At 40.4% G+C, this 25,878-nt stretch overlaps 1 protein-coding gene across 3 annotated transcripts in view; it reads left to right on the top strand.

The window, feature by feature from the left end:
* LOC117525579 (testis-expressed protein 2-like) overlaps window positions 1-25,848 on the top strand; it is a 57,490-nt gene extending 31,642 nt beyond the window's left edge. For 2 of the 3 annotated variants that reach the window (XM_034187461.1, XM_034187460.1), the window contains exons 6-13: window positions 46-281; window positions 437-610; window positions 919-1,018; window positions 12,621-12,747; window positions 15,212-15,325; window positions 18,734-18,943; window positions 20,833-20,953; window positions 23,734-25,848. In XM_034187461.1, the coding sequence (XP_034043352.1) occupies window positions 46-281; window positions 437-610; window positions 919-1,018; window positions 12,621-12,747; window positions 15,212-15,325; window positions 18,734-18,943; window positions 20,833-20,953; window positions 23,734-23,883 (1,232 nt within the window). In that variant the 3' untranslated portion in view covers window positions 23,884-25,848. The remainder of the gene's footprint in view (window positions 1-45; window positions 282-436; window positions 611-918; window positions 1,019-12,620; window positions 12,748-15,211; window positions 15,326-18,733; window positions 18,944-20,832; window positions 20,954-23,733) is intronic. The other variant, XM_034187462.1, reaches the window with a different exon arrangement.
* The last annotated feature ends 30 nt before the right edge of the window (window positions 25,849-25,878 follow it).

Raw genomic sequence — 25,878 nt, 5'->3', positions numbered from 1 at the left:
AAGAGGGGAAAAACTCATCGCTCTTTAATTTCTGTTGTGCCTCAGCTGTGAGCTCCCACAGTCGCAGCAGCAGCCGCAGCAGCCTCGACGAGCTTCTGACCTCTCAGCCCAGGTCAAAGGATTCCTCCGTGTCCTCAACAACAGGAAGTGCTAAAACGAAGCCACTACTGGAGTACAGTGTCTACATGAGCTCCATACTGCCAAAAGAGGCAGCAGTCAGAACGACAGCTGCTAGCCCCTCCCTCTTGAGTCCACAGAGCAGCCCCGGAGCCGACAAGAAGGTACAACATGCTCGTGATAGATCCCCCACCACCTTCCGATTTATAATTTCAGTGCATTTGTTTGGGGGGGGGGGGGGTTCCTGTCAGGGATGGGTGGCTCAGAGTAATTTATGTGATTGATATTCATCTAATGTTACTGTTTTGTTTGTCCTTAGCTGCAGAGCAGCACCACAGTACAGCACAGGAAGGAGGATGAGGAGAAGGAGGAGGAAGATACTACTGCCTGGGTGAATGCGGCACTTGGTCGAGTCTTGTGGGATTTCCTGACTGAACCGTACTGGGCAGATCTGGTCTCCAAGAAAATTCAAATGAAACTTAGCAAAATACGGGTAAGAGGGATCCTAACTTCCAAGAAAGTTTTTCACTACAGAAGAGGCCGAACATCATTAAGTGAGCTGAATAATAATAAAAAAAGTTACCTTCTTAGTCATCTTCTGCTCCTATGTAGAAAAACCAGGACCAGGTTGTGTTTTGTTTTTAAATGATCTTCATTCCCCTTCAAAGAAATCAAAGTTTTCAAATGTATTATTTTTAAATACTTTTTACATTCTTGCAGGGTTGTTTTTTTTTTTTAATTCAGTGCATTTTTCCACAAATTGTTTGTCAGCTCAGTGATTATGCATCTCTCTCTTCTCAGCTGCCGTACTTTATGAATGAACTCACGCTGACGGAACTGGACATGGGCGTAGCCATGCCTCGAATCTTGGGGGCCTCTAAACCTTCCATCGATTATCACGGTGAGAGTGAAAGCACTTACATGAAATGCACTTCTTTTATATGTTTGACAGGTTTTTGATACAGTAAAGAGCAGCTTCATCACATTCTTAAAGGTGTCAGAGAGGAGGATGTTGAGGAAACTGCTCAGCATCCGGGACAGCACCTCCTACCCCCTGCTTACCACACTAACATCCTGTCAGAGTAGCTTCAGGCGTAGACTGAGACCACGGAGGTGCACCACAGAATGCCACAGTAGGTCTTTCTTACCTGTGGCAATCAGGCTGTATAACTCCTCCCCCTTCTGCGGAATGTATACATAATGAACATAATTCAAAGTTATTCAGTGACTCAGTTATGTGCAATATTGTCAAACATCTTGTTGATGTGACACCTTTATTTCCATTTCCTAAAATGCTGTGGTTGCGATCTAAGGTGTCTGAATTTGTTCATCTGGAGCAGGGGTGGGCGTCGAGGGCCGAGACGCTGCAGGTTTTCCGTGTAACCAGTCACCTCAGCAGGTGGGTTGCTGATGAGCTTCTGCTCTGAACATAAACACCTGGTTGTCAATAAAATCACCTGCTGAAACACCTGATCTTTAATGAAATCACCTGCTGAGGCGATTGGTTGCATGGAAAACCTGCAGTGTCTCGGCCCTTTATGGCACATGATTGCCCACCCCTGATCTGGAGGATGTGCGTCCAATGAAGGAGATGTGGGAGGAGGAGCTGATGATGCTCTGTGTGTTTCTCACTAGTCTTCACCAGTCGAGTCAATGACATTGAGAAATCCTGTTCAGAGCTTTGCTGTGTAGAAGGTGACATCACAGTACTGTGATACCATCATAACCTTTCACTCTCTCTCCAGTTTCCCTTCTCCTTGTATCACGCAGAGTTCTGTGTTCATTTTCTCTTCCTCATGCCTTTTTCCTTTTCTCTTCCTCTTTATGTGCAGTCTTACTTTCTCTCGTCTCTTTGCATTGTGACTTTGATGCTGCTTCATAATCCTGTAATAAGAGGAGGAATCAATTGCATCTCTAGTTGTGGCAGCAGTGTTATTTCTTTTGCAAGCATTCCAAAGAAAACCCGCCTTAGTGGCTGTTTAGATCACCATCTTGTTGTTGTTGTTGTTTATGGCTGTCTGCTTTAACTACACTGACCCTGGGAAAACCACAGTTTGTTTAAGTCAACTACATATAAATTGATACAGATTACTTGAGGCCAAGCTTCATCAACACCTCAGTCCCTCATTTCTTAGCAGTCAGACAAAGCGTGAATACTACAGTACATCTCAAATATTTTGCAGTTGTGCTGTTCCCTAATTAGGAAGGAGGTTTGTGTTCTTGGCTATAGGTTTAAGTTCTGTTCATGTTTCTTATCTGCGATTTGCTTTATTTCCCGTTTGGAATGTCCGCTGATGTTGGCATCAGTGTGTCCTGTGAGCAGCTGGAGGTTTTTCTTGCAGTACCCTCCTCCTTCCTGGAACTCACATTGTGAGTGCAGTGGATCGATGAGGCGCTCCAGCTGTATGCCGTTTGTCTCCATTTACACTTCTCTGTCTTTGTTCTTACTTTTAAATGCATTTCTCTGTCTTGTAATAGCAGCACCTTGACTCAAACGCATTTTCTCTTCTTCTCATACTCACAATCTTCAGCTCCGGACATAAAGTCTGGTCCAGTCAGGTGTGTCTTTATCCTGAACACCTCCTGGAACCTGTGTGTGTGTGTGTGTGTGTGTGTGAAGTAAAGCTCACTGGGCTCAGGAGATTTGGTATATTCACTCTCACCATCTCTGTGGTTGGGTCACAGCATGTTGTTGTTGTTGCTCAGTCCTATGCTGACTTTTTTTATTATGCTCCTGCTACACAAAGTTGGGGGACATTATGATTTCACACCTGGGCGTCCATCTGTAAACGTTTTGTTTTTAATACAGCAATTAAATACCTTGTCTCACTGAAACAGTTTTTCCTTGGTGGTTCATTTGAAAAATGTCTATAGTCTGTTGTCCAATATGGCCACTATGGACAAGAGCTTGATTTTCGTTTCCGCACAATAAATAAAGAACATCTCATTTGGTTAAACCAATTTCTTGGTAGTGAATTGGGAGAAGCTAGAGGAAGGTTGGTTGTTTGAGTGACCATTGTTCCTTATCCAATATGGCCATTATGGACAAAGTCTTGATTTTTGTTTCTGCACAATGGTTAACCCTCTGGGGCCGACGCCGTTGAATACGACGGCTAAGACCGAGCTTTACTAAATTGTAAATAACTTTTTAATGGAAAAGTTAACTCCGCAGACTTTTGAGCCAGCCATCGGCCATCTTTGTACTCCTCCATAGAAGCTGTGTGATGACGTGCGCAATGTGAGTGTCCAATTGAAATTGGTTCACCGTCACATGGTTTTCCAAAATCCATTCGTAGGGCAGATTTACCTCACGTGAAAAGCCAAAGATTGTTTTCAGGAGTGATATGTTACTAGTTGGCCTGTTTGAATAGCCCCCTGGGTGCTCCAATTAGTACATACTATTGGTCTCCATGTGCCCTGTGCCATTACGCACAGCGATCACTGAAGCAGAGGGAGAGCCTCTGATGACAGTCTCACGTGCTCAAACAGAGTGTGTAACTATCAGGATTGCGCCACTAGTTTGCATGTGAATGTTACTGGATAACTCTGTTGCTTTCTCTGCGTAAAGCACTGTTTACCATATCAATGGACAACAAAATGCATAGACCATTTTGTATATATTGTTCAAAATGTGCATTTGTGTTTGTTTGAACCTTTTTGTTGTACAGTCTTTTACACAAGACCTCAAATTACCTTTATAAAGTGTCAATACAGTTGTTTATTATAGTTTGCTGTGTGTTTTGAATAAATGTGTGTGGAAAATTATTTTTTGCTTTATTTTTTCCTTGCCTATTTTTGATTGTAAACCTTTATTACACTTATAAAACCGTACTATGGTGTGTGTGTGTGTGTGTGTGTGTGTATATATATATATATATATATATATATATATATATATATATATATATATATATATATATATATATATATATATATATATATATATATATATATATATATATATATATATATATATATATATATATATATATATATATATATATATATATATATATATATATATATATATATATATATATATACTGAAAGCACAGGTTGTCCTGAAAAAAAGATAAATAAAACTTGATTGTGGGATGCAGGGAGAGCTGTTAACAGCAATAATAAAACATTTTTGCCAGGCAAGTGAACTGTCCAAAAAAATGCCCTCGGACCCCAGTCCACCTCATCTGATTGAAGCCATTTCTCAGTGCAAGAGGGAGGTTCCTCTTGAAAATGAGGGCCATTTGTCATCCAGTATGGACACAGCATGATTTTTGTTTCTACAAAATAACTAAAGTATGCCCCACATTATTGAAACCATTTCTTGGTGGTGTATTAGGGGAAGCTAGAGAAAGGTGTGTGTGTTTTTTGAAAATGGTAATCACCCATTATCTGATAGGGCAACTGTGGAAGGCATCTTGATTTTTATTGATACAACCCCTGGCAAAAATTATGGAATCACTGGCCTCTGAGGATGTTCATTCAGTTGTTTAATTTTGTAGAAAAAAAGCAGATCACAGACATGACACAAAACTAAAGTCATTTCAAATGGCAACTTTCTGGCTTTAAGAAACACTATAAGAAATCAAGAAAAAAAGATTGTGGCAGTCAGTAACGGTTACTTTTTTAGACCAAGCAGAGGAAAAAAATATGGAATCACTCAATTCTGAGGAAAAAATTATGGAATCACCCTGTAAATTTTCATCCCCAAAACTAACACCTGCATCATATCAGATCTGCTCGTTAGTCTGCATCTAAAAAGGAGTGAAAACACCTTGGAGAGCTGTTGCACCAAGTGGACTGACATGAATCATGGCTCCAACACGAGAGATGTCAATTGAAACAAAGGAGAGGATTATCAAACTCTTAAAAGAGAGTAAATCATCATGCAATGTTACAAAAGATGTTGGTTGTTCAGTCAGCTGTGTCTAAACTCTGGACCAAATACAAACAACATGGGAAGGTTGTTAAAGGCAAACATACTGGTAGACCAAGGAAGACATCAAAGCGTCAAGACAGAAAACTTAAAGCAATATGTCTCAAAAATCAAAAAATGTACAACAAAACAAATGAGGAATGAATGGGAGGAAACTGGAATCAACGTTTGTGACCGAACTGTAAGAAACCGCCTAAAGGAAATGGGATTTACATACAGAAAAGCTAAATGAAAGGCATCATTAACGCCTAAACAGAAAAAAACAAGGTTACAATGGGCTAAGGAAAAGCAATTGTGGACTGTGGATGACTGGATGAAAGTCATATTTAGTGATGAATCTCGAATCTGCATTGGGCAAGGTGATGATGCTGGAACTTTTGTTTGGTGCCTTTCCAATGAGATTTATAAAGATGACTGCCTGAAGAGAACATGTAAATTTCCACAGTCATTGATGATATGGGGCTGCATGTCAGGTAAAGGCACTGGGGAGATGGCTGTCATTACATCATCAATAAATGCACAAGTTTATGTTGATATTTTGGACAATTGAAAGGATGTTTGGGGATGATATCATTTTTCAAGATGATAATGCATCTTGCCATAGAGCAAAAACTGCAAAAACATTCCTTGCAAAAAGACACACAGGGTCAATGTCATGGCATAGGGTCAATGTCAATGAGCAGATCTGATTTGATGCAGGTGTTAATTTGGGGGATGAAAATTTACAGGGTGATTCCATAATTGTTTTCCTCTGCTTGGTGTAAAAAGTAACCGTTACTGACTGCCACAATCTTTTTTTCTTGATTTCTTATACTGTTTCTTAAAGCCAGAAAGTTGCCATTTGAAATGACTTTAGTTTTGTGTCATGTCTGTGATCTGCTTTTTTTCTACAAAATTAAACAACTGAATGAACATCCTCTGAGGCCGGTGATTCCATAATTTTTGCCAGGGGTTGTATATTTATTTTTGTTTCCACAGAATAAGTAAAGAACAACTCATCTGATTGAAACCATTTCTTGGTGGTGTATTGGGGCGGCGACAGAAAATATTTTGTTGGGGCGGGGGGTCAATACACCACTTGGCTGTTGGAAAGCAGTGGTCTTTCTCTATGCAAATAGACCATATGTCATCTTTAAAGCACCCGTGTTTCGCTATAGAAATACATTCCAGAATTCATTATTACCTTGACTGTAATACCGCACACCTACTTAATATCTGAGTGGGGGCATTTGCCATGCTTTACATTGCTCTTGTTCAACACCTTTTGTTTTTCATCAGCTCCATTTATTTCTATTCACCACGGTTCTCTCTCTCTCATATATATTACTTTATCTAATCACTTAGCCCATCCAGCTGCTGCCTGGGTGACTGGAGCAGACTGGAGAACTCATCCAGTTTCAGCGTCATTGAATCTTTTGATTCCATCTGGATTGAAAAGGTCGATCACTTTTGTGTCCCTGCATGTCCGTGTCAGCAAAGCTGTCCAAATCCTCTGTGTGTGTGTGTGTGTGTGTGTGTGTGTGTGTGTGTGTGTGTGTGTGTGTGTGTGTGTGTGTGTGTGTGTGTGTGCTTCCTCTCATTGTGATTTACATGTAATGTTAGATGATTACATGTGCTGCAGACCATAAACTCCCGAAGACTGAATTTATACAGACGCCTCTTCAGTTGCGTCCAGGCGCTGAGCTGCTGTCAGTGTTTGATGTCCATGCACGACAATGCTTGTTTGCAGCAGCAATCCTGTTTTAACAATGTAAAACAAGATGATGTGGGTGGCCACCTGGAACTATTAAGCTCACAGTATCAGAGACGCAATAGTTTAAGAATTACTTCAGTTTTTGTCTTCTTTTATTTTTAATTAATACTCTTTGGTGAATAAAAGGTTGTTGTTGTTATTTTAAAGGTACAGGAATATTAATTCCTCTATCAGTTTTCTAAGTCAAAGTTTCTGTTGTTGCTGTCTGACATGAAGGGCTGTTGCAGTGAGCTGAATCAGCTCTGTCTGATACAATTTAAATAACTAACAATTGTTGGTGCCTGTTTATTGTGGTAAGTTCTTGTAATGTGTGTGTGTGTGCGTGCATGGAAAGAAGAAAAACTAGAAAACCCACATAACATGACCATGTGTGACATGCTTCACATGAAAGATTTGGTATAATCTGTGTAATCCAGATTGTAACAGGTTTAGTAGAACAAAGGGGAGTGAGGCCTGAGGCCAAAGGGCAGTGAGCGACTGAGCTCACTGCCCTTTGGGGGGGTGGGGGGTACGTCTTGTAGAGTCTGTCAGTTGGCTCTGTAAATATTTGGACATGACCAAATTTAGTTTGTGTACCACCACAGCACACAGCAGTATCCCAGAGCATCCTCTGTTCAATCCCCTTTCAGATAGGCAACTCACTTTGTGCAAGGTCCTGGAACTCCAAGTAGCTCCTGGTGTGCACCTTGCATGGTACCACCCTGATGTGTGTGATTACTTGGCTATTTCACAAACAGGTGTGTTTTGTGTCCTTATTTATACAGTTTACATGGAAACGGAACAAAATTCCAGAGTTGATTTCAAATGTTGCATTTGGAATTTTTGGGCCCTTGTAACCTGGACCCAGGGATAAACATTATTTTTTTTTAAGTACTGACCTTATGGACCACCAGGTCACTAACATTTTTGGTGGCCTTAATGTAGATCTATTTTATAAGAATTCAAAAGAGCAGTTTTGCTGTTTTGTGTGGGGTTTTTTTGGGGGGGGTTTTTCTGAACTGTGGCATTTCAATAAATTAAATCAACAGTCAAAATACATATTTTTTTTTTTAAAACTTGCAAATAACACAACTTTTTGTATGTTTGAGTAATTATGCAAAGTAAGTAATATCCACACTTCCCATGAATTGTGACGTGATGTCTCCTGAATTGATTGTGTCCATTACGGTGAGCCACAAGTCTCAGCGACTTGAGGAAACCACCAGCACACCTTGCACAACATCTCGTCTTCAGACATCTTGTTCCAGACACTTAAATATCTACTTTTATGCACTCCTACATGGTTTTGTTTGTTTTTCATCATCCACTTTTTGTGTTTCTGGTTCAAGTTGTGTAATCACATTGGCAGGGAGAGTAGACTTGGCAAGTACACATGAAGTAACTTTGCTGTTTGCTGTTTTTGTAGCATTTAAAAGTAAATGTTGCGACTGATGGGAATGTTTGTGTAATTATGTAATACTATATTTGTGGTGGTTTACAGCATGGTGGACCTTCGTGGAGTTGTTGGTGACCACTAGGCCATGGTTAATGTCCAACCTTGTGTACCATGTACGTGGTCTATTAGATAATAAACCGACCCTTTTTTTTTTTTTTTTTTTTTTTTTTTTTAACTATATGGATTTGAATGACGTGCGATTACACCAATCATGCTTGAACCCTCGTGCGCATGCGTGAGTTTTTTCACGCGTGTCGGTGACGTCATTTCCCTGTGGGCAGGCCTTGAGTGAGATGTGGTCCCACCCTCTCGGCTGAATTCCTTTGTTTCATACGCTGCTCGAGACGGCGTGCGTTGCTTTATCAAAATTTTTTCTGGACCTGTGAGGAATATCCGAGTGGACACTGTTCGAGAAATTAAGCTGGTTTTCATAGTAGAGAAGCTTGAATCTTCGACTGGACTGGGTTGCTTGATGCGAGGACGTTTCGCTTCAAATTGCAGAAGCTTCCTCAGCTAAAATTCTTGCTCTGAAAGTCTGACTTCTGTCTGACTCTTGTAGAGAAGAATAAAACAGAGCCAACAAAAGCTGGAGTTTTAAACCTACCCAGACCCCTCCTACTGAGAGGCAGACTGCTATAGGCTAGTGACTAAACAATAGCTCTAATTAGCAACTATTGTGCTGTAGTTAGCACACCTAATGGCAGGACAGCTGTCCCTCTAATGATGGGATGGATGCCTTTCTGATGGCTCCTGATGACTCATTACCATGAACAAAAGACTGAAACTCCTTTGACCTGAGTACCCCATTGTAAACAGGGGATAAAGTGTGTCTCAGACCCCCTCCCCGGTTAAGGCTGGGTTTCAAACGTTTCACAAAGAATGCCTCCTTGACCCCTCTCTCAAACCATTTCTTCTCTCTGGCTAATATTTTAACTTCCTTGTCCTCAAACGTGTGGTTAGTGTCTTTAAGGTGGAGGTGAACTGCAGAATGAGGTCCACTGGCGTCCTCTCTGCAGTGCTGGTATAGTCTTTTGTGTAAAGGTTGCTTCGTTTCACCTATGTAGTGTTCGTTACAGTTTTCCTGACATCTGATAGAATACACTACATTGCTCTGTTTGTAACTAGGGATCATGTCCTTAGGGTGAACTAATTTGTCTCAAGGTGTTAACCGGTTTAAAGTAAACTGGGATTTTGTGCTGTCTGAAGATCCTCTGTAGTTTTTCCCCTACTCCTGCTAAATAAGGGAGAGACACTCCTCTTCTTCTTGTCTCCGTCTCCTGTCTATCTGGTCTCTTTGTTCTTTGGGACTTCTGCACTTTGTCCAGGGACCATCGTGGGTACCCACATACTGTGAGGGCTTTCCGGACACATTGTTGTTCTTTAGCCCTTCCCTCTGCAGTTGTGGGCACCTGTAGGGCTCTGTGTTGAAGCGTCCTGATCACCCTGAGCTTGTTCAAGGGGGTGGTTTGAGCCGAAGAGCAGATATTGGTCAGTGTGAGTTGGTTTTCTGTAAACCCATGTCTGGAGCTGCCTGTTCTCTCCAATCGTAACGTCACAGTGCAGGAAGGCTAAATGGTTGTTTCTGGCATCCTCACGTGTGAACTTGATATTGGCGTCCACTGAGTTGATGTGTTCTGTAAAGTCCTCAACTTACTGTTGCTTGATTTTGACCCATGTGTCATCAACATATCTGAACTAGTGACTGGGAGAGATGCCTGTGAAAGACGTCAAGGCTGTCTTCTCCACTCACTCCATGTACAGATTGGCCACAATGGGGGATACCGGAGACCCCATCGCACAACCATGAATCTGCCTGTAGTAATTCCCCCTAAACAGGAAATACGTGGTGTTGAGACAGATCTCCAAGAGTTGGCAGATGTGGTCTGGTGTGAGTTTGGTCCTTTCAAGTAGAGACACGTCCTCCAGCAGTCTCTGCCTCACAGCTGAGACGGCCTCAGCAGTGGGGATGCAGGTGAACAATGATGTCACATCAAATGACACCATAGTTTCATCTGCCTCCAGCTGTAGGTCCTCAGACAGCACAAAATCCCAGTTTACTTTAAACCGGTTAACACCTTGAGACAGAAATTAGTTCATCCTAAGGACATGATCCCTAGTTACAAACAGAGCAATGTAGTGTATTCTATCAGATGTCAGGAAAACTGTAACGGACACTACATAGGTGAAACGAAGCAACCTTTACACAAAAGGCTATACCAGCACCGCAGAGAGGACACCAGTGGACCTCCACCTTAAAGACACTAACCACACGTTTGAGGACAAGGAAGTTAAATTATTAGCCAGAGAGAAGAAATGGTTTGAGAGAGGAGTCAAGGAGGCATTCTTTGTGAAACGTTTGAAACCTAGCATTAACCAGGGAGGGGGTCTGAGACACACTTTATCCCCTGTTTACAATGGGGTACTCAGGTCAAAGGAGTTTCAGTCTTTTGCTCATGGTAATGAGTCATTCACGTCATCAAGGGAACCATCAGAAAGGCATCCATCCCATCATTAGAGGGACAGCTGTCCTGCCATTAGGTGTGCTAACTACAGCACAATAGTTGCTAATTAGAGCAGACAGAAGTCAGACTTCCAGAGCAAGAATTTTAGCTGAGGAAGCTTCTGCGATTTGAAGCGAAACGTCCTCGCGTCAAGCAACCCAGGCCAGTTGAAGATTCAAGCTTCTCTACTATGGAAACCACCTGGACAACTGAGAGCCTACACAGAAACATAAGCTGGTTTTCGGTGAAATGTTTAACGGTTGATGAGAAATTATGGAGTGTTTCTGTCGGTGTAAGGACTTCCCATGGAGCGGGACGTCCTGCAGCGCTTCCAGGCACCGTCGTCGGCCTATTTCGACCTGAAAACATCCTAATTTAAGGCTTAATTCACCCAGGACGTCGTGAGAGAACAGAGAAGATTCAGAAGAGGCCGGCATGAGGACTTTATGCGGACATTCCACTGTTTAAGGACACTTTTTAATGAAAGACGTGCGCGTTTCTGTGACGACTCGGCAAATCTGTGTGCGCCGCGACAGGAAAAACACCTCCGTGTTGAAAACCATTTGTAAAATTCAGGCGGCTTTTGATGGCTTTCAACAAGTGAGTAACTGAGAAATTGTTTAACAGCTTGGGCATGTTCCAACTTGCCTGTTAAGGTTTCCAACGGAGGTGTTTTTCCTGTCACGACCCCCCCGCGGTCGGGTCCGGCCCAACATGCAACTCTGCCCGCACGTTCTTTCATTACAAAATGTCCATTAACAATGGAATGTCCGAATAAACTCTTCATGCCGACTTCTTCTGAAAGTTCTCTGACGACTTCCTGGATCAACAGAGCCTGAAATGTGGAAGTTTTCAACTTGAAACGGTGAGACGCTGCCGCCTCAAAGCGCAGATCGCCGTCAAGTGCCGTGGGCTGTCCTTACGGCGACTCTACCAGACCATAATCTCTCATCAGCCGTTAAAATTTTTACAGAGAACCAGCTGAATTTATCGAATGGTGTCCACTCAGTTGTGCCTTACAGTTTTGAAAAAATTTTGATCAAACAAAGCAGCAGTCTCTGAGCCATTCCTAAACAATGAAAAAACAACGAGAGGGTGGGCCACTCCTCACTCAAAGACTGCCCACAGGCGAATGACGTAACCGACAGGCGTAAAAAAACTCTCGCATGCCCACGAGGGTTCAAGCATGTCTGATGTAATCACACGTGATTCAAATCCATATGGTTTTTGAAAAAAATAATAAGGTCGGATACTTTTCTAATAGACCTCGTATATATAAATCATTTTACTATATGGCTACAACAGTATGTGCGCTCTGATTGGCTGATTTCCGGTTTGATATTTTCCCATATCAGACTGTTACCATGACAGTCGTCTGGATTGTGTATCAGATTTGCAACTTTGTTTACAATTTTCATGGCGCAAAAAAAAAGTGAACAAAGGAGCTGGAGGAGGTGTGTGTGGATCGGGAGGTCTGGGCGGCTTTGCTTGAGCTGCTGCCCCCGCGACCCGACAACGGATAAAGCGGAAGAAAATGGATGGATGAACAAAGAAATTGAGTGAGGAAGAGGGCAATTCTCCAAGCAAATTTTATTACACAGACGAGTTTGAATTGGAGGAATTAACAGCAAACAAGCTTGAATTTAGACATGCAAAATGAAGACCAAGAAGATGAAAAAAACCAGCTCCGTAACAGCCATATAAAAAACAAATTATTAACCTCGCTTGCTCGGTCTGTACAGGAAAATATCAGACCTCGGAAAAGACCAAGGTCTGATATTTTCCCGTACAGTTCTCGCGCTTGGTTAGTTATCCTTTAGTGTACTTCTAAGATGCATGTTGTAATAATCCTGCTTTAAATGTCTGTGTCTCCACCAGGTTTGTGGTTTGACTTGGAGATTTCCTACAGAGGCTCCTTCCTGATGACTCTGGAAACCAAAATGAACCTCAGTCGTTTGGGTAAAGATGGAGACGGACTGCGTGAAAGAGAAGTTGGCAAAGACGGGTAAGGGAAGCCACTGTTCGGTTTCTGTAACGGTTTACTTTGCCTTCTCTCAGACGTTTGTAAGTTACCTGTGTCTGGCACTTGGTCACCTCAGCAGTCTATCTCTGTTTTCTGCTTCTTCTCTTTTTCGTTTAAATCCGATCTTGTCTGTGCTTTTCCCTCTCTGCCCTCTGGATGCTGACTTTATGAGGATATAATGGGATGTGTTTCTGTTCTTGGTGAGTGCTTTTTAACTTTCCATATTAATCTCTGCTGTTGCTCTCTTTACCTCTGTCTTTATACACTTCTCAGGTTACTTTATAATGCTGAATGCTTTTGTCTCATTATCTATTTATGCCCGCTCAGTGCCTTCAGCTGTATTTTTAGCTGTTGAATTGAGTAACAGTGAGAGGGAACAAGCGTACTCGGGTTGATAGTTGTGATAGCTCTAGAGTGCGTGCAGCTCTAATATCTGTAGTTGTAATATCTATAGTTAAATATGACTTCATAGCTAGACTGCATTGACGGGGTTTTTGCTGTAATTTACAGAATCCTCATTTGTCATTTGTTACCTAAAATCAGTAAATATATCATTTTTGCAGCATCGCAACAGTGGATTTTGCTGACCTCAATGTCCATTCTGTGTGTGTGCATGTTCACGTTGAGGAAGTCATGGTTGCTAGCTACCTTTCTAACCGCACGCATGCACACACACAGAATTGTATTGGAAGCGTCACAGCATAGATTGTTGCAGCGTTCAGTGGAATCCACTTTTTCGGAACCGAGGAAGACATCACAAGCAGCAGTTTGTTTTGGTCTGCACCATCGACATCTTTCTAAACAGTCTGAAATTACTTTGTGATTGTAACTTGGTTTTGTGCACGTTTGCACTCATGGTTATGCAAACATACTCTCCGCCCCACTTTCTCCTTCTGTTCGGATTCCTGTTATGTCTCTGGTTTTGCCAAAATATTTGCATCAGTGCAAGTTTATAGTCTGTGTCCTGTAGCCTCACATATTCCACATTAATCTGCCTTTAAATTTCTAAAATCTGAGAACGTGCATTGAGGTTGTACCATCTGATGCTGCCGTAGACACAGATCACTGATTATAGATGACCATCACAAGAAATTCCCTGCAGCTGTAGTTTGAGCTCAGCAGGTTTACTGTGATTAGTAGTGAGTCTTCCATCTGGTCCATGAGCCCGGAGCCAACTTTGATGTAATTGGTACCGCTTAAGGTGTCCAAAAACATTTACAATCCAGCCTCAGTGTGCCATGGCCTACACAGAAATGTATGGTGGTCATCCCAGCTGCAGTCATATAGGGGGTTAATAAAGGTTTACATTGAGATCAATGTATAAAAACGCTACAGTCATATTGAAACATTTACCACATTATTTGTCTAATCATAAGTATTCCAAAAAGGTATAGTTTTGTCTCTGTAACTGAAAGTTATGGGGTCAAAACCGCAAAAACGATGACAAAGGTCCATTTCAGTTGTACAGGGGTCAAAGGTTGCTCCAATTTTGTAAAGATTAATGCAAATTATTAGTTGAGCAAATAGGATAAATAGTTTTGACTTTGTTGAATGCTTAGTCTACAAAGTAAAGGTCAAACAACATTGTCCATTGGATTGTATGACACGTTACCCCATAACATGATAACTAAGCATAACAGACTAACATAACATAACAGACTATTCCTTTCCTCTTCAGTTACTTTGTTTACCCGTCATCTTCGTTTCAGGCAGATTTTGATCAAGCTATTTAAAAAAAATAAAGATACAACAGTCACTGGTTAAAGATATTTAAGATATTCTCATCTTGTACTCACATTTCTGCTTTATCATATGAGGGCATAGTATAGAATAGTCTTTATTGTCAATGTATGGTGGAGGGACAATGAAATTGGGGCTGCTCCTGCAGAGCTACTGTACACCACAAAAAACACATCTTACAAACCACAAAAAATTGTTTAAATGTGAAATGTGTGCTCTATACAAATATATACTGTAAGATATGGAATAGTGTAGTTTTAAAAGTGACTGTAAACATCTAGGGCAGGGATTATGAGCACTGGGGGCACAGAAGTCAGTGGGCGGGATGAGGTATGTTGAGATGCTTATTGTCCTGGGGTGGAGAGGAGGGGTGTTTATGGGTGTGTGTGTGTGTGTGTGTCCATGGGTATTTGTAGTATGTGTGGCCCAGGGGAAGAAGCTGTTTGTTAGCCTTCTGCTGTGGGACTTTGTTGGCCTGTAGCGTCTCCCAGAGGGCAACATTATAATCTAAAATCTTAAATATTTGGTTGAGTGAAAGCACCAGAAATGTCAGAATTCACTTCACACTGAGACACACTCTCCTCATCCCCACAGACAGGAATGTTAAAAGCCAAAATTGCAGTGCTGTGTGTGTGTGTGTGCGCAGTGAAATGCCACAGAACCGTTTATGTCCTGAATATTTGCTCATGTGTCTTAATGTTTCCAGGTACAGGCCTCGGACCTACTGTCTGGCTGACAGTGATGAGGAATCATCCAGCGCGGGCTCCTCTGATGAAGAAGAAACCTCTGAGCTGTCCAACGACTCATCTGGTGCAGAGGGGTGAGGCTGAGTTTGAAGTCTGTAAACTGGTCATTCACACTGTTGGTTGGTTTGTTCAGAGTCTGTGAAGACTTTGTAAGGACCCCATCAGGGTGGAATGATAATATTCACTATAGTGACTTTATGTGTGAAATGAATGTTTTGGCATAGTTAAGGTTAATGAGAATTATCGCTAAAGGTTATTTATCTACAGTGGGAGCAGTTGCTCATTTTGGCGTTGGACCAACTAGTCATTTATAAAAAGTTAATACAATTCAAACATCTCTGAAAGATGTGAATTGTTGTTTTTAATGGTTCTTTGTGAACAAAGTACTAATTATACCCCTGCAAACTAAAATTTTGGTGCAGAGGTTGTGTAGAATGACTCTGTCCATCAGTCTGTCTGTCTATGACTCTTGTAAACACAACTCCTCATAAACCCATATGGATTTGAATGACAATTAACACAATGGTAACATATTTTCAATTCATTTTAATTTATTTAGTTTGTTTAGCACCAAATCACAACAAAGCTGCCTCAAGGTGCTTCACACAAGTAAGGTCTAACCTTATCAACCCCTTGGAGCAAGCACACAGGTGACAGTGGTAAAGAAAAACTCCCTCTGATTATATTGAGGAAGAAACCTCAAGCAGACCAGACTCAAAGGGTTGACCCACTGCTTAGGCCATTCTAACAGATCCAAAGTTTTACAAAACATAACAAAAGATGAATTAGAAGTTCATGCAGGTGTCGAGTCACAGGCAGGGGTCATCCATCATGCCATTCAGTGGGCCTGTTCCAGCAGCAGAGTCCATTCCACGCCCATTTCACAAATTATGCAGTCGTCAAATCCAGCACATGATGTCATGACATCACCTGCATCCCTGCTCTTCTAGGTTCTGGTTTGTTGTCTGCGTCTTTGAAACCTATAGTAAGAAATCTTGGGGTGGGATTTGACAAACAAATTGACAGCGTGGTAAGAACAAGTTTTTATCAGTTGCGTCTTTTATCTAAGGTTAAACCATTTTTAAATCACACTGACCTTAAAAAAAAAAAAAAAAAAAAACTATCCACGCTTTTATCAGCTCTAGAATTGACTATTGTAATGCCCTTTATGTTGGAGTTCCTCAGACATCTCTGAGTCGTCTCCAGCTGGTGCAAAATGCTGCAGCCTGAGTTTTAACAAACATATCAAGACGTCAGCACATCACCCCAGTTCTTTTTAATTTGCACTGGCTTCCAGTCTCTTTTAGGGTTGATTTTAAAATTTTGATGTTTGTCTTTAAAGCCCTTAATGGCCTGGCCCCACCTTATTTGACTGAGCTTTTGCATCCTTGTGTCTCAAACAGGTCTTTGAGGTCTGTAAATCAGCTTTTACTGGAGGTGTCCAGGTCTAAACGCTGGGGTGATCGGGCCTTCTCTGTTGTTGGGCCCAAACTTTGGAATAAATTGCCCCCTGAAATGAGAATCATCTCTGAATTGGAGCTTTTTAAGTCCAGGCTCAAGACATATTTGTTCAGGCTGGCTTTTAACACTCAGTAGCATGATGGCGCTTTATTTTATGTTATTAAATGTTTTTATGCATATTTTATTTAATTGTTTTTGTAATGGTTTTACTGCTGGATACTTGTTTTTATTATGTTTTGTTTTTAAATTTTGTTGTAAAGCACTTTGGTCACTTTGAGTGTTGTAAAGGGCTCTAGAAATAAACTTGATTGATTGATTGATCTCGGACAGAGTGGGGAAAAAAAAGCAGACCAGTCAGCCAGACAAACTACACCTAAGGTAAAATGAATCAGCATTAAGCAACAGGAAAGTAGAGAACATCCTAAAATAATCACCGGCCACTAGCCCTAAGCTTCACCAACAGACCCAGAATTTAGATAAAGTTGAGGCCGAGACCCGCTCCATTGACTAATAAAATGAATTTAAAAGGATAGGAAACATAGTACCATACTGTGTCAGTATGCCAGCTATATGAGATGGAAAATAAATGCATCTATGTCTGGATTTGAATGTCTCTACAGAATCTCTCTGTTTTATTGTCGTAGGAAGCTCATGTGCACGATAAGAGAAAGCTCTGGGGCCCACAGATGCATGAAGATGTACAGAAAAGAAAATAATTCCAGTCTGATGCCTTCAAGGGGCGTGAACTGGACTATTTATTATTTGTTTGTTTGTTTTGTCAACTACATGATTTGTTTGGCAATTCAGATATTTTACCATGAAATATTTATGATCACTGATATGTACGGTATTTTTCGGAGTTTGAGTATAAGTTGCTTTTCTTTCTTTCTTTCTAGTTTGGGAGGTCCTGCAACTTATATTCTGGTACAACTTTTATATTGAAAAATCACACATTTGTTGTTGATAATAATAATTACGATGGCTATTGAATTTATATAGGACTTGAATAAGATAATATTAAAAAAACTTTATTAATCCCCAAGGGGAAACTTAATCGCTACTATATTGCTCTCGTATATTAATTACACAAAGGGTAAACGAAATACAAAATATTAAAATACAATAAATGCATGATCTTGATCAAAGGAAAAGCAAAACTAAAATTGCTGACTAAAAAACTGATTGCTTCTGGGACAAAGGACCTCCTAAACATTCACTAAAACAGAGGTTTCATGAGCCGCTAACTAAAAGAGCTTCTAAGACTGCTCAAGTCATTTTGTAAAGTACATCTTTCAAAAAGCAAAATTGTCTTTTAACTTGATTTTCTCAGGAATCAAAGCACTAAACAAAATAAACTCTAAGAATAAATGACAATAATAGAAAGAACCCTACAGCAGAGCACAAAAAAAAATTAAACAGCTGATATTACATAAAAGGTGTTACATAAAAATACAGTAGTAATAATCATAGCAGCTGCTGCGGCTAGTATGGGAATCTTGTTTTGTGAGCTTTCCACAGATTTCTAGCTGCTTTCGGCTCCTCCCATTGTTTTTCTCCTGGTCACCACAGAGGATCCAGTATGGATCCATATGTTGATTTGATGCAAGTTTTACACCGGATGCCCTTCCTGACACAACTAGTACATGGAGAACCAGGAAACCTGTGCCGCTACTTCTCTGTGAACAAGGTGCAGATGTAAAAATGTCATCCTGCATAGCTTGTTTGCACGTCACACACCGGTGAGTGAAATCTTGTGCAAGTATGTTTATGCAAATTTCATCTGGTGGTGGAACTTTGAAATGTTAATTTATATCACAACCTGATCCTTTAAAAAAAAAAAAAAAAAAAAAAAAAATCACTTTTTCAGATACACAACTCTGGAGTCACATCTTTGAAAGGACTGAATACTGTCCCAACCAACACTACAAAACCAATTTAACAGTCAGAGCTAAAAATTGTCATAGAAGTACATGAACCATGTCTGTTGCCTGGAAGCCTAACTTTAATTTTAATGATTGCAGCTTGGTTGGAGGTCACAAAACGAGCAAGATCATGCGCTTTGTTGACAAAATAGCCAAGTCCAAATACTTCCAGAAGGCCACGGAGACGGAGTTCATCAAAAAGAAGATTGAGGAAGTTTCCAACACACCTCTTCTGCTAACAGTGGAATTGCAAGAACTCCAGGGAACGCTGGCTGTCAACATACCTCCTCCACCCACAGACAGAATATGGTACGCTCTTATTCTACAACGTAATCTGTGGAATGCTCCAGTGCAAACACACACACAAAAATAAAGTCTGAGTTTGTAAATGAATGAATAACAATGACATTTATCTATTTGGTTCTTTCCCACAGATGGGAAAACCGTTTGCTCGAACCATAATACTTGGTTCAAATGAATTGTTCTGACCAATCAACTACACTGTTGCTGTCAGTAATATTACAAGACACATTTATTTTAACATAGTGGACAGTCCTATTGGAAACATCGGCTCATCTCCTACATGGACCGAATTCCTTGAGTTAACAATTTTCTATTCAGCTTTTAATCTGTAGAAATAGAAGACTACTGGTGATGTGGAAAACACCTTTTGTCTTTCCACCACTATTCCTAACAAAGTATTTGACAAATACTAAAAATGAGCTAATCTGCAACAGCAGGCACTCAACATTCACATTATTATTATTATTAGTATTATTATTATTTTACATTGGATGTCTGGGTTTTGTCTGTTCCCACATGGTTTGGTTGCAGTTTGTGAAGTCATGTGAGAGGCATAAAGCAATACAAGAGATCTTTGGACCAGTAAACATTCTATCCAAAACCCATTGCACATGAATCTGAAAGGAACCTGATTATACTTGTAATTCTACACCAAACAAAAACACGTAGAACAGGACATTGGTGGCTTTGTGCCACCTGTCCTGCATTTCATGCCAAATAAAAATGGCACAGATTTATAAGGAAATCAATGCATTAGTTAAGGCGACAAAATTAGATCCGATTTTTAGACTTTAATCACTTAACAGGACAAATTAGTACTGTGTAGTGACATGATCACAAAATGAGCTCTCCAGGTTAACCAAGGACTAAAACTACTCTTACACAGAAGACATGCGTGTGTGGCATGTTGCTGGCATCCACTGGTGTTATACTCGCTGCACACACCCCTACACTCACCATCAATACCTGAACTCTGGACGAGTGACCGCTGTATGAGCACGGAGTTCAGTGGCGTTTAATGTAGTGCGTCGTCTGCTGCTTCCTGGCCAGTGTTTTATTAACTTTGTCTCAGATTTCATTTTATCAAGGATTTGAAGTTTCTGAACAACCTGGTGCTTTCCAGCCTGTCACGTACATGGCAGGTAGTCTGCGTGACAAGTGACGTTTAGTAGCGAGTGCTATGAACATAACCAAAACAACTCACCACACTCTGGAGAGTGCCAGTGTCGCCATTTGAACGGTCCCCCCTAAAAATCGGTCCGCCCTGCCTTCACTGTGCATGCGTCATTTCTGTGCGTCAGCCTGCATTTCACCGATTATCACCTCACTTCTGCTTCATACTGCACTTCAGTCATCATCTGTCTCAGCGACAGATATCTGAAGCTTTTGTACAACAATCATTTCCACATAAATTCAGCATTATTTTATAATAAATGACGGTGGAAGCAATCAGAGCGCCACGGCCAGACAAACTGCTAGCTGCTGCGTTCACTGGACCACCGTTATTTCAAAGCGTCAGTAGCGACTGGCCAATTATCGCCTTGTTTCTGCTTAAAACTGACTTCAGAATGATTTAAGAGGGTTTACTTTGTCATCTGATGGTTAATAATCACATTATTCCATTTGATCACTTCGGGTGTCGAGAGTCTCTCGGATGAGCTGCTGTGGTCCAAAATGACGCATGCCCAGTGAAGACAGGGTGGAACAATTTTTAGAAGGGGACTGTTCGGTCTGCGACACCGGCAACTGTGTAGTGGTGACATGTTTGTGGTAGATATTGGTGCATGTTACACGTGTCTGTAAATGCCACGCTTGCACCGTCTGTGTGAGAGGGGCTGAAAAAATTACAAGAACTTTCAAAATCGACACTTTGATTTAACCTTTTTCTCTTTCAGGTACGGCTTTCGGACGCCACCTCATTTGGAATTGAAGGCTCGTCCAAAACTTGGAGAAAGAGAAGTCACGTTAGCTCAAGTAACAGACTGGATAGAGAAGAAACTGGATCAGGAATTTCAGGTATTAATCTTCTGTATTTACCGTATTTTCCAGACTATAAGTCGCACCGGAGTATAAGTCGCACCAGCCACTTTATCCATTATAAAGAAAAACAAACCATAAATAAGTCGCACCGGAGTATAAGTCGCACCAGCCACTTTATCCATTATAAAGAAAAATAAACCATAAATAAGGTCCACTGGACTATAAGTCCCATGGACATACAGGTATGTTAACATGAAAAGTTCAGATGATGATATTGTGACGGCTACCGTTTTCGGATGCATATTTCACCAGTCGCAACTTGTAATCTGCAGAGTATGATTTTCTTTTTGGTGGCATTTTTTCGGGCCTTCTCCGTAGTCTTATGTTATCAGTAACATTAAAATTTTTATTTTTCTATGGTAGTCAGAAGTCGCAGGAACAGTCACACAAGCCTCGAGTGCCCTCTCGTGAGCTGCATTTTACCTACGGATATGTTTGTATTTTGCGGACCACATTGCGAGCCGAACCATGCAGCGCCTACCTGCGCAGCTCATGACCTCCCAGCTGTGTCGATCCAGCTCCTTCCAAGTGGAGACGCTAATCCTCCGCCGTCGCTCAGTGCTCCCATGCAGCTCTCAGCGTCAACTCTGCTCACACTGATATCCAAGGGTTGAAGCTGTCTTGTTAGTCGTCCCGGAATAAACACCATGTTCGTCTGCTTCAAACGCTTTTCACAATCATCGACGCCAGCTCCTTCTAAGTGCACACACTAATCCTCCACCGTCGCTCACCCGGTGCTCCCATGCAGCTCTCAGCGTCAACTTAAACACTCTGCTCACATTGATATCCAACGGTTGAAGCTGTTCTGTTCGCCAAGCCGGAATAACAGCAAGCACCGTGTTCGTCAGCTTCACACGCTGTGGGTGAGGTGAGGAATACGCATCCAAAGTTCTGTTCTCTGATTGGTTATCGCGACCAGCGTGAACTATAGGATGGCCGTCATAATACAGTGCCCATGATGCATTGCATTTCCTTTTCCGGTGGCCATTTTAAAACATAGATCGACTCTGTCACGTAAAATTGTTTTGTTACAGTAAATTAATTGAGATCCTACCGGTATATTTTTCATTTATAAGTTGCACCGGAGTATAGGTCGCACCCCAGGGCAAAACATGTAAAAAAGTGCGACTTATAGTCCGGAAAATACGGTAGTCAGTAAATATTTATTTTTCCACAGGTAGATACAAATCTACAGTTTGGTTTTATTCATGTAGCCCAAAGTTGCAGGATGTCAAATCATTAAGGGGTGTATCTCTCGTCTCTCCTTTATAAAACAATACGCTGCTTGTCTCAATACACGAGGAATGATATTTTTTTTTATTATGGAACAATTCTATTCAGTGTGATAGGATGCAATTTGATATAATTCCTTGTTTAATGTAGACCTAAATGAGAACAAGCGTAGTGACATTGCTTGCCTTCAAATAAATATTTTATGAAAAACCATTGACTTTTTAGGTTTTCTATATCGAGGCGCTGCCTCTGCTCGCCTTTAGTTCACCACTGGGGGCAGCACCACATACAGTAGCAGAAAAGTATTGACAGTGTTAATAAATTGTGAACAGAACATAAAGTTCAAATGGGTACATTTCTCTGTTAAACTGCTTTCTGCTATCAGACATGCTGATTTTGATTTTATGTTAAAAAGTTAATGTTTCTGCAACAACTTGAGCTTTTATGAGAGTTTGAAGACATAGCAAGCTAAACAAGCCTCCTTATAATTTTAAAAATTGAGCTAGCGACTGTTTCATAATACATTTAGATCAACTCAGAGGCCTCAGTATCGACGCAGTCATATCTATTACTGTATTTGTCAGAGTTCAAGTCGTACCTTTTTTTTCTGTATTATCACTCTTTAATTTAGGATTTTTCTGGGTTGTTGTAATGTACTTGTTATTGTTGCCATTTATTCTTTTATTATTTGAGTTTATTTTGTTTAGTGCTTTGATTCCTGGGAACGTTCAATATAAATGGTTGTGATCATTACTGATATTAATAGCAAGTGATTTTTCAGTATTTAAGATTAGCTATAACTTTATTAATCTCTTGGGAAGACTCCCTCAGGGAAATTGCAGTTCCAGCAGCATTGTATAGCAGCACACAAAGCATCAAAAGTAGAAGTAAAAACTATTTGTAAAATGTAAATACAAATATAAATACCAGAAATACTGCTTGCTACTGTCTTACTAGCTACTAGTGTTCCTCTCCTTCCCATCCCCTGTCTTCCTGTTATTCCTCCTCCCTCCCGAGTGAGGACTTTTTCAGTCTGTTGGTTCTGCACTTGGGAAGGTGCAATCTGTGGCTGAAGAGGCTCCTCTGGTTGTTGACAGTGTGCAGAGAGCAACTGGCATCATCGATAATGTCCAGCAGTTTGTCCAGTGTTCTCTTCTCTGCCACCGTCACCAGAGAGTCCAGCCACACCCGAGTATGTCGCAGGGCCTCCGAAACTAGAAAAAAAACTTTGAAATTGATTGAAAGCTGTGGTACTTTAAAATAAATTTTTGATTTGTTTGTTCATTGTTAGCACCCCTACTAACTGTCCTTACCCTGTGTCTGTGGAAGTCTTCATAAGATAGAAAACTCCATCAATGGACATATGCTGCTGCAGTTGTAGAGAATCATATATGCATAATTTAGCCAAGGCATCGTAAGAACATTCACAAGAGATGAAAGGCGGTCGTTGGTTTATATTCTAAGATGTTGCACGAGTCCAAAATCTGTTAAACTCTAATTCTTTCTCTCTTTATTATTATTAGAAAGTATTCGTCATGCCAAACATGGACGATATATGGCTGACTATCATGCATTCTGCCATGGACCCACGCACAGCCGGCGGACCCTTAGCTGGTCTCGCTGTGGATCCAGAGCCCCCCCAGCAGGACAGGGACCCCACCAGCCAGCAATAAACATGGTTTACATTGTTTCCTCGAACTTATCAAGTCTCAGAATGGGAACTGGAGCTAAAGTCCATAAGTCACACATGTAACAAAAAAAAAAACACATTCCTACAGCAAAGAAGGTTTCTCACTATAAGCTGCAGGAATGTCACAGGAACAACGAAGTGCTAAAGACAAAAATTGACTTGCTGCTCTGCTCAGTACTATTTATTGTGCCATCTGAAAATGTGTTTTCAGTTTAAAGGATTTAACTGTTAACCTATTGAATAGGCATGGGTATGTGAAGAATGGGTTTTGTCATGAACTGGGCGTGGCTTACATGAAGGCGTGGTATATAAAGTCCTGTGAACGCACTCATCACCAGATACCTTATAGGCCAGACAATGAGACGAGTCACGGAAGCGCATCAATATGCAGGAATGTGGTGATTTATGATGAAACTATTTCACAGTGAATAAACATTGTGAGCAGAAGGAGAACTGTTAAGTGGGAGTTGACAAAATGCTTTAGTAAAATTGATATACTTGATTTTACTATGTGACAAATCAAAATGTGCAAGTGCTATTATGTCTTAATTTGTTTTTCCTTTTTTTTTTTTTTTTTTGATCAGGTGTTAACTAACAGTATTTTTTTACTCCTACTCACTGACAGAGGAGGGGTGGAGCTTAACTGTCTCAAAAAGTGGCAGATTTTGTAGAGTGATGATTCTTGGGTCACAAAAAATTGAAAGTTCTTACTTTGAAGCAGTTTTTTTTTTTTTTCTTTAATTTTGCAGGTTTGTATTTGTTTTGTCTTGACATTCATGATGTAATGCATCATCCAGCTCTGATTTTGGGGGTGTGGGTTAGAATTGTGATCACCTTCCTCTGTCAGTTGGTGGACTCTGGCAGACGTATGTACAAATTAGATGAGCGCATGTCTAATTTGTGCTGTATTTGCCAAGACTTCTTCGTGGCTACACAGAAATATTATTGAAGAGCAAAGATTGTGTAAATGTGTTATTAATTCTTAAAAAAACAAACATGCAGCAAGTGCAATGGTAGGAATACTGTGTAGGCTGATTATTATTACACGTTATGAAGTACGAGGCCTTAAACATGTCTGACTGGACATATACGTGGCCCTTCTTTTGAAAGCATGAATATAGTTTTTATTCTGGGTTTGTTTTGTTTTATTGATTGGGGTAATGCAGAATATTGCACAAATACAAGTGAATTTTTCTTTCTTATAATAAAACACTATTTAACTTGCTGCTTCTTTTGCAGTTTTGTTTATGTACTCATCGGTATATTTGTACATCATTCATAATTAATAATGCTTGAAATGAACAATTTAAACTTTCGTCAGTGCTTTAAGAAACCTAATTGCCATATGATAGACATTTGTTAAAGTTGAATGACACTTGAGTGCAGTTACGGTACATGTGGAACAGCCACACATTGTTTGCCACTGATAGCAGATATATGCATAAAATCTGCTGAAGGGTTCAAATCTTCTATTGCTATATTAAAAACTAATTAAATTTACAAGGATCTGTAATATTTGTGCTCAGTGTTTACAAAAAATGTTTTTCACTTTACTTAGGCTCTATAAATCTTTTCCATTTTGATATCAGCGGGTTAAGGCTTTTTCTGTTTTAGGACTAAACAGGATGAAATTTAAAAAAAAAAAAAAATCATTTTAAGGGTTATATGAAGATTGTACTATTTGTACCGATGAATAACTCTTTTTTTTTTTTTTTTTTTTTTTTAACATTCCATGAAAATTTAAGGTCTGATTCAACTGGATGTATCTGCCTCTAATTTATACATCAATAAATTTATGTAAATGAAAATTTTTTTGCTTTTGCACTTTTCCTTTTGCTGCTTAGTCTTTCAGCTGCAGGTGACTTTTTGTAATTTTTCAAACACGTATGGTGAAATATACTGTAGGGATTTGTTTTGTATGCGTTGACTGAAATAAACGTTTTTTCTAGACACTTGTACGTTTTTGTTTGACTGATAC

Source organism: Thalassophryne amazonica, chromosome 15 (assembly GCF_902500255.1).
Source record: "Thalassophryne amazonica chromosome 15, fThaAma1.1, whole genome shotgun sequence".
NCBI lineage: Eukaryota > Metazoa > Chordata > Actinopteri > Batrachoidiformes > Batrachoididae > Thalassophryne > Thalassophryne amazonica.
Note: the sequence above shows the minus strand (reverse complement) of the source record. Positions and strands in the feature narration are given on the sequence as shown.